Genomic DNA, 10,034 nt, shown 5'->3' on the forward strand with positions numbered 1-10,034 from the left:
AATATGGGTCTTTTAATTTGTTTTCATATTGATATGTTGAGTAATTTGACTAAGGAAGAAATATATATATATATATATATTATATAATTAATTTTAATTATTTTATAAAAAAGATGCATACAAAAATATTTTATTGGTTATATAGCTAATACTTTTTTTTCAATATTAACATTAATAATATGTATACAAAATAATTTAACATAATAAAATTTCAAAATAAAAATAAATATATATCACCTTGGAAGATTTATAATGGTTATTAAATTAAAAATAGAAATTAATACAAATGTTAGGGTAATAGTTGAGTATTTAATACTATGTGATTACCAATTCCCAAAAAGTAAAATTTGATCTTAACTCAATCATGCAAGGATAATTTTATATATCTGAGATAATTCAATGATATTAGAATATTATAGAATTAAGTACAGCTGTAACAATAAAATAATTTTATTATAATATAATGATTAAAATTAATACTTGAGTTGTTACAATGTTATAAACATTTATTTTTAAATAATACTCATTGATAATAAAAAGTTTTACTTGAGTACTTGACTTGAGTTTTTAACTATAATTCATATTACTTCTATAAAATAATAGTTTAGCTAAATTAGTAAAAATAATACCAATAATAATGTAATTTATTATATTATCGTTATTTTTTTAATGAACAGATTACAATTATTTTATCATGAATTATTAGGTAATTCCTAAATAGTAAGATTAAAACAATGATAATGATATAAAATTTTTAAATATTTTGCTTCAGTTTTTATTGTTTTCATCAGTAGTCATGACAGTTACAAGTTCTGATACAACTTTTCCTAAATCATCTGGTATGATAATATGTATAAAATATTAATAAAACAGCTATAAATATTTAAAGTGAGTTATAATTGCCAACTATATATATTGATCAACAGACGTTTTTTGGTTTAAAAAGTTAGGTTTGTGTTAGATTCCCAATTAAACAAAATATATAAATGTATAAAAATATATAAAACATAATTAAATTTTAATATACAAACCTATTTTTTTCCATTTCCACGATTAGCTAAATAATATAAATTTTAAATGTAAGTAAGATCAAATAATTTAATATAAGTCATGAAAAGATTTTTAAAAGTATATACACAGTAATTGGTTTATCATAAACTACTCGATTTCTCTCAAAATAAATAGAGTATTGAAACATAAATTACTGTCTTAGGACAGTAGACAAAAGTGAAAATTTTTACAAATATTGATTATTGACTTAAATTAAACATAAATTGAATTGGTGAATTGGTTATGATGAATAAATATAATTAATTTTTTATAAAATCAGTTGTTTTTTTATTCATTTTTCATTTTTACATGTTATACTCTCTCGAAGTTCTTTAAGACTATAGTGAGACTAGCTATGTCAACTTTATTTTTTTAAATATCAACATACATATTTAATTAGCTTATGAAATAGGTAATAATCTAATTAAGATAATAACTGGTCAATATCAATTTTTGGAGGAGTGGGTATTGATATTTTTTTTATTAGTTATTTCCCAGCTGTACTCTTCGTCCTTCCTTAGTATAAAAATGAGAACAACTTCTAAAGTAGTGGTCCAAAAATTGTTACTGACCAGTAATTTTCTTAATTACATTATTTACTATTTTATAAGCTTGTTACATATGTATATTGCCATTAAAAAAAATAAAGTTGACACCCCTTTAAGTTTTAAGTGATGATTGTAAAAAGTAATTATTAGTTGGTAAATAAATAAATATACATAACTAACAAAAAAGCAAATTTTTTTTCAATATTGTATTTATTTTGAGAGTAATTGAGTGATTTATGATAAATCAATTACCTAACCATACCTTTTAATAATAAAGTGATTAATTAGTATACTTTCCATTAATAAACGCAAAAGATATATATTTTAATGTAATATATATTATATATAATTTATGTTATACTTGAGAGTTAAGTGTAAAATAGTTCTCATAAAAATTAGTCTAAGTTTAAATTCTAAGTAATATTCCTTTTTACACTTAACATAGGGTAAGTTACATAAATACTTTTAAAACCTACCAGCCATATGATGTAGATTACCAACTGAATGTTGGGTTGATGATATGGGTGGCGGAGGAGGTCTCTCTAAAGTATTCCGACCAGTGTTTCCTGTAAAAATACATTTTGTTGTTTTATTAAATAATGTAAAATTATGTAGCATTTAGTAATTGTAATTCAGTATACCTGGTGAGTCTTTGGAGTATTGATATGAAGAATCATTAACAAGTTGAGAAGCTGTAACGGATCTTGTTTGTAATGTAGCAGGCTAAAAATAGTAAAAATGTATTAATGTTTCACAATAGTGATTTTAAAATAATTAAATGCTATAATAATGATTAATGATTAATAATGATTATGTATTAAATTAAATATTTAACTATAAATATGTATGATAATTAATTATTTCTGTATTTAAATATACTTCTTCAAGCAACTGCCTAAGTCTTTGAAGTTGGGCTTCAAGTTGTCTATTATGGTCTTCTAATATCTGCATACGTGCTTCTAAACGACCTTTATGTTGACGTAACATTTTTGCTTCTGATACCATATCAATTTCACCATTTCTATTAGATGTTATTATATTGAGAGGTAGTTTATTACCAGAACCGGTTTTAAGTTTTTCATATTCTTCTTGTAGATGAGAATTCTCATTTTCTAGTTCTCTAATAAAACAAAAATTGAAAATTAAATAACAGAGTATTATAAACCATTTAAGAAACTTAGGAGTGGAGGATTAAGTATAACCACCAGGAAGCTTAGTAAGAAAGCTTTTGCCTAGACAGCAAGGTCTCTACCTGAGTTCAAACCGAGTCTATTGGCATAATTATTCCTAAGCTTTCATGTTTCCAACAGTAAAAAAATATTTTTATAATACTTTGAATTGATATAGATATTTACTTAATCATAGTTTCTAATTCTTGTTTTTGGTCTGCATCTATAGCAACCATAATCTGAACAGGACTTCTGGGAAGTGATGACAATGCTTCAGATCCAGTACCATTTAAAGAATGACAATATTGAGCTATTAATTGATGTTCATCTTCCCTATAAAATGATGATTATTAAAAAAAAAAATTAAAAAATTTTTTTCAATACTTACGAATCTGGTGTAGAATTACTTCGTGTTCTGTATTCAACTTCTGCTAAACGTGATGCATACATTTCTAAACGGTTGTGCACATCAGGTAGTGTGGAAGAAGTATTGGAATGTTGTGGTGAAGGAGAAGGACTTTCAAGAGCATCACCTTCTAATACTGATTGAACAGGTAAATAACCAACTCGAGGGTGTTTTTTGAAGTATCGTTTTGATTTAAATTTGTTACGCAAAGCACGAGTGAAGTCACGTACATCTTCGCCTGATGTAGTTGTTGAGCAGTACTCTTGCATAGGATGAGTTAACTTGTGATGTTTTGCTTTACAACCAGAAAAGAAACATGTCTGGCACATGTCAAAATTAAAACATTTGAGACAACGATATCTGAAACCTATGATTGGATAAGCTTTGCAAGTGTTACATTTAGCTTGATGTTTAGCTGACTCAGATTCTGCTAATCTGTGTAAAACAGCTAGCCAAACCATACTTTGTGGTTCTTGTTGTAACCAAACTAAGAAATGCATAGCCTAATTTGTAAACAAAAAATAATTTAAAAATGAATCTGTATATATATTAAATAAAAAAAATTTTTGAAACTTACTTCAATGACATTTTTATCTTTACCAGCTTTTTGAAAACAACTTCTCACTGATGGTTCAATATTTGAACCCCCAAAAGATGCAATTTCACCTAATTGTCTGGGCAATTGAATACAGTCATGTATCAAAAGACCTAATTTGCGTTGATCAACTTGTCTATTTGGATCAGCTATTAGCCTAAACAAGTATCGATATTTTTCTTCTAAATGTCCTTTACATAAAAGTACCAAACCAACTTTAAATGACAGTACACGAATTTGACCAGTTCTTTGGCTAAAAAATATTAACAATTGAAATTAAAAATAAAATGCTTAAATAAAAATACTTACCTATCATACACATTTAACAGCCAATTAAGAGATAGATCAAGACATAATGGAACATGAACTAAAGATGGATGCTGAGATGCTAGAGTATCAAAAATCGATCCTAAAATTGTAAGCATTTCAGAAACAGATATTAATTTATCATTTTGAGCACGTAGTCCATGATTATCAAAAGCTTCAACAGCAGCTTCCAGAGATAATAAATGTACTAAAACAGATTAATATTAATAATGTTGTTGTAAAATTATTAAAATATGCATTTATGCAAAAAAATTCAATGACAATAATTAAAAATCAAACACATCTTAATGGATTATTATCACATAATTTAAATAATAAACAATTATTTAATATTTTTATTATCGAAAATTCATGTGTTCTCCCATCCCAAAAATCAAGAAATTAACTAATTTTTTTTCACTAAAAATAATACAAAAAAAAAAAAACATTAAAAAAAAATGTTATTTTTACCCTTCCTAAAATATTCCCAAATTTGTGTCAAAACTAATTTTTGTTATAATCTCTTAGTTTAATAACTTTATTACAAAACATTACACATTACATTAGATAGTTAATATATAGTTATAGAATATGTTATTTCTTTAAAAACAAAAATACTTACAAGACATTTGTTTTTGAACTCTACGTAATTTCATAGCTGTTCTATAGGCTGAAAATCTTACATTGTTGAAGTCTGATAAAGAAGACATAAGATCAACCATTTTAGGATGATCCCAGTTGGTTGACTCACATTGATGGCTAGAGTAATTATATTAAGTTTTTTAACATTTCTAGCACTTTTAAGTTTATTATGTTTTATTCATTACTTTATGTAGTATGGCACTTTGTTAGAAGTAGTAGCTCTTTCCCAAGGAGGCTCCACAGAACCACTTAATAACAAAGAAGTAGATGGTTCACTATAACTTGCAGGTGATGTTCCATTGCTATTACTTGAACCAATTTTACCATTATCACGAATCTGTTTGTACTTATCATCCATGGAAAGCTGTAATGTTTTCCACCTATCAAGTAATAAAAAAGAATTTTAAATTACTAAAATAAACAAATGAAATACATATTATCTATAAAATATTGCATCTTTGGCTCACCTATTGTTAATTTCATGCAACAAATTTTTATTTGACATTGATATGGTAAAATTTTTTGATGACAGTAAACTAGCTTGATCATTTAAATCTTCTATTCGTTGTTGTATTGGATTTAATTTGTCTCCAAATTGCTAATAAAAATAATATTTAAAAATAAATATATGATTAAGGTGTACTTTCATTGAGGTTGAACTTAATAAACACTTTTATGTATTCGTATTAATGGAAGAAGTGGTTCCTGGATTAAAACACTTCAAAATAAAAAAATCCTAATTTTGATATAATTTAAAGGAAGTAAAAAAGTTTTTTCTTATGTAAACCCTTACAATTATACTATATTTTATTGTTAATAACACGACCCAAGTTAATTTTAAATTGTGAGCATATATAGTATAAATAATGTACTTTTAAACTTACTCTAAGTTCTTGCAGGCATCTTGTTGAATCACCATGATTTGAAATCGAACATGATTTATACATAGTCTCTAAACTGGCAAGCTTTGAAGAACTATCTTCTAAACTTTTTTGAAATACTTGCATTTTCTGTTAAGAAAAGAATAAAATGATCATAAAAGAACTTACAAACTACAAATTGGCTTGTTGTACAAAATTAAATATAAATCAATTATTGGCTATTCAAATTATTGGCTACTGTACTAATAACACATGGCTATTATGTAAAAATAGTTTATTACCCAGAGCTCTTTAGCGTTTATATTAATACCTACATAATAGGTGTGTAAAAATTAAAAAATATTAATGACAAAAAAAAAAAAAAACAACTTTTATAAAATGAAGTGTAAAGGGAAAAATGTTAATAGTCCTTTATATTAATTTTGATCTTATGGTTTGATTTGATTACCCATAAGCTGTAACATTAAGTAATGAAATCCATTTGATAAAAAATGTTTTCATTTTTCTAATATTTAAGTGTCTAGTTTTGTATTACCATTAAAAAAATAAAAATTTATAACTTTATTTTTGTTCTCCTGAAAAGTATATAAATGGACTATTACCATTTTTTCACTGTACCTTTTAAATATATGATGAAGTCTATTTCATAAAAATTTTTATAATAAGAAAAAGTATTTTTTAGCTTCGATGCGAAGCTGAGAAGGTATTGGTTTTACTAAGATGTGTTTTTTTTTTTTTTTTATGTCTGTTACCACTTTTTCTCAGCTCTCACCGAACCGATTTCTTTCAATGATACGTCAAAAGATCACAAATCGTATCTAGTCGAAGACATTACCCTTAAAAATTGAAAAAAATTCCCTCGTTCCCCGTAAAAGGGGGAAACCTCCAAAAAAATTACAAATTTAAAAATCGCTAATTTTCGAAATTTTTTCAATTTTTTTTACTTAAAAGTGCCATAACTTTTTCAAAAATAAACATATCAATATAATTCTTTTTTATATAGATGCATAATATCATTACCTTTCATTTGGTATATTTTTTTCATAAATTTAACCCTTAACCTGCCCACAAGGGGGGATTTAAAATGACAACTTTTTCACAAAAAATTAATTTTTTTAACTTAAATTTTGAAAATGTTCCGGAAGGTCTGACACTTTTATATATATCTTAAATTAAAGCTAATGTAATATACTTTATCATGGAAAAAAAAAATTTCGGACTTTATTTTATCTTCAAGGTGAAAATGGCTACCAAATGCTATTATTGTGTGAAAATTCTCAATTTTATTTTTTACATTTTTAACATTATAATGCTATAACTTATTGAAAAGTGTATTGATCAATATAATTTTTTTATGGGAAATACTATTTTCTAATGATCTCTTTTTTATTCTACATACTTTGTCTTAATCAGGATATTAATAAGGAACTAGCAGTTTATGAAGCTTTTGGAATAATCCACCAATTTTTTAAAATTAAACACTATCTAAAGATTTGCATCGAAGCGTTTTTTTTTGATAGTGATTTTAATCACTGTCAGATATCATTATACTTGATCCAACTATGCCACGTCACCACTGTGCCGCGACCCCCCTGTGCTGGGTTTTTTTAAATATTAAAATAATTTACTTTTGGCTGATCAAACACAAATTCTGTAGTAAAGAATCATAGTGTTATTATAATAAAATTATTTTAGACTTACTGTGATTGCTTCTTCTAAACTTTGCTGCCATTTGTTTGAACGGTTAAGGAGAGAATTCCATTGATCTGATACTCTGGTAACTTCTCGTTTTAAGCTTATTGTTATATCACGAGCTCGTTCTTCCGCACTTCGATATCCTCTTGAATCTCCAGTATTATTTAAATCTATAGAAAATTTTATTTACTTTTTAACAAAAATTTTTTTAATAATAAAGAAAAAAATAACTATTTTAATATAAAGTAAAATAACTTTTTATATTCGTCCACAAATGCAGCTGGAAGCAACATGAGAGTAATCTAAAAAAAAAAATCTGTAACTAAACTCAACCTAATCAAATTTATTGCACATACTCACTAAATGGGGAGCTTCTACGAGAACATTATTTAACAATTATAAATCACTAATTCTTTTTAAATTGGAGATGGATCCTTTGTCTTTTGCTATACCTTCTCTAATATAATAAACTACTTAACACTATGCACAATGCTGGCATACATTATGCTCTAGGAGCATTCAAATCAAGCGCTATAGTATGTATAAGTAATAAATCTGGCATTACCCCTCTTAAAATTATAAGAACAGATAAATTAAAATTCCCAGCATGGTCAGATATATTAGATATCAACTATGAACTACACCATTTGCTAAAACTCTCAACCCCTCAAATAATTTACAATAACAAATTTATAGAACTTATGAACAATTACCAAAACTGGAACAAATTATACACTGATGCATCTAAGATGGAAGAAGGAGTAGAATTATCTATAGTACTTGAAAATTCCTATAAGACCTATAAGTTACTAAAAAATTTCTCTATATACATAACTAAAGGCACTTGAATATATTCAAGAAAACAATATCGGAGACTCAATTATCTTAACCGAATTTCGCAGTGCACTTACTAGCATAGATAATACATTTAACTCAAACTTTCTAGTCAATTTAATACAAAAACAGTCCACTCAATACACCACAAAGGTATATCTATAAAAATGATATTGGACCCAGAGCACTCATTAATCCAAGGAAATGAAAAGGCAGACATACTAGCTAAGGAAACTGCAAAAGTTGACAATATAGCAATAACACCTTCATGCACTATCCAAGACAACAAATCAACCAGTAATAAAAAATGTCTATTTTTATGGCAACAAGAATGGATAAGTACTGAAACTAAATTACACGAAATGAAAAAAAACACCCAAAAATGGCCGTATCTATACTACGCAGACACCAAGTCATCATTAACAGACTCAGAATTGGACACATACACCTAACTCATGGGTATTTAATGAACATCAGCACTCCACCGATATGCGAGATTTGTGGAATCACTAACTCTGTCAATGATATTCTCACAAATTCTTAAAAGTATGAACATTAAAGAGATGCACATGGGATACCTCGCCACTTCTCCCAATATCTGAAACAAGACTGTAACTCTGTACGAAAAATGACAAAATTCCTCAAGGCTACCAAACTATTTATCTTAATATAATATCTATATAACTTATGTGCTAGTGATCAACTTTTATTCACTCTCATTGTTAACTTAATCTAATTATTTAAATAGCCATTTTATTGTGATATACACTTGATAAGCATGTAATCACAAAGGCCAATGGCCTTTGTTGTTGCAGCCTTTATTTCAATTAAAAAAATTGAATAAATAAATAAATTACTTTTAAAGAGTCTTATGAATATAAGTCATATGAGATCATTATTTACCTTCATTTTTTACTGAGGCTGTAATTTGAGATTCTATATTTATGTATTGCCTGCCGCTACGTAAGTTATACTCAATAACAGGTCTTTTCTCTTCCAATTGTCGATGAAATCCTTTATGATCATCCTTAAGACAGATACATTTTTTTTAGAAATATTGAATTACAAACAAAACTACTTTATTACCTTTTGTTTTTGTAATGTAGCCAAATCATTACCTAAGGGACCAAAACTAGATATTTCTGTATCTTTTTTTATTATCCATTCCACTAATTCTCTTAATGATAATAGTAGAGCATTCCAATGTTCAGTGTTATTTTCTAAACGATTTCTAAAAAAAAAAAAATGATAAATTAGCATAAGTATTATTGGGTTTTCCTTGATAATTATAATACCTATTATCATGTATTAATCAATAAATCTTATCAATGTAATTTACATTATGTAAAATTGAATTTAAAATAATTTAAGCTCAGTAAAGTTCTTAAAAAAAAAAAAGGCTTTAAATGAAAAATAATTAAAAATTAAGTTGCATTGTGCAATAAAATGAAAATAAAAACGTCACAATTTTTCTTATTGTAAATCCAAATTTTATTATTAAATATTTTTATGAACTTCCAGTTTTTTTTAATAGAATCACCCTATTATTCGCCGATTATTTGATACATTATGAGACGTATGACAATAATTCTATTTTAAAATGCTTCTATAACTTTATTGTTATAATAAAATTAATATCAAGATGCACAAAGTATTTAATTATTAGAACATTCAAGTGGCTTTTAACTCACGACCTTGAAAATTTAACTTTTTTAATAAAATTTAGTTATTTAATTTTTTTTACTCTTTAGGCGATAAAATGACAATGAAAAAGAATAAAAAATTAGAAAACTTTTTGAAAAGATAATTTACAGATTTTATTAGAAGCTAAAAAAATATTAGTGAGTGTTAATAATTTTAAGAGTTAAACTTTGACTTTACATAATAGATAAATCATCCAAAAGGTCA

General features: G+C 25.9%; 1 protein-coding gene across 1 annotated transcript in view; it reads right to left on the reverse strand.

The window, feature by feature from the left end:
* Positions 1–597: 597 nt before the first annotated feature.
* The window catches only part of LOC126895923 (dystrophin-like), a 57,836-nt gene continuing 48,399 nt past the window's right edge, over positions 598–10,034 (reverse strand). Inside the window, exon 71 of the mRNA XM_050668260.1 lies at positions 598–836. Coding sequence (XP_050524217.1) covers positions 769–836 — 68 coding nt within the window. The 3' untranslated portion in view covers positions 598–768. The remainder of the gene's footprint in view (positions 837–10,034) is intronic.

The sequence above is a fragment of the Daktulosphaira vitifoliae genome, unplaced genomic scaffold (assembly GCF_025091365.1).
Source record: "Daktulosphaira vitifoliae isolate Bord-2020 unplaced genomic scaffold, ASM2509136v1 Scaffold_1, whole genome shotgun sequence".
NCBI lineage: Eukaryota > Metazoa > Arthropoda > Insecta > Hemiptera > Phylloxeridae > Daktulosphaira > Daktulosphaira vitifoliae.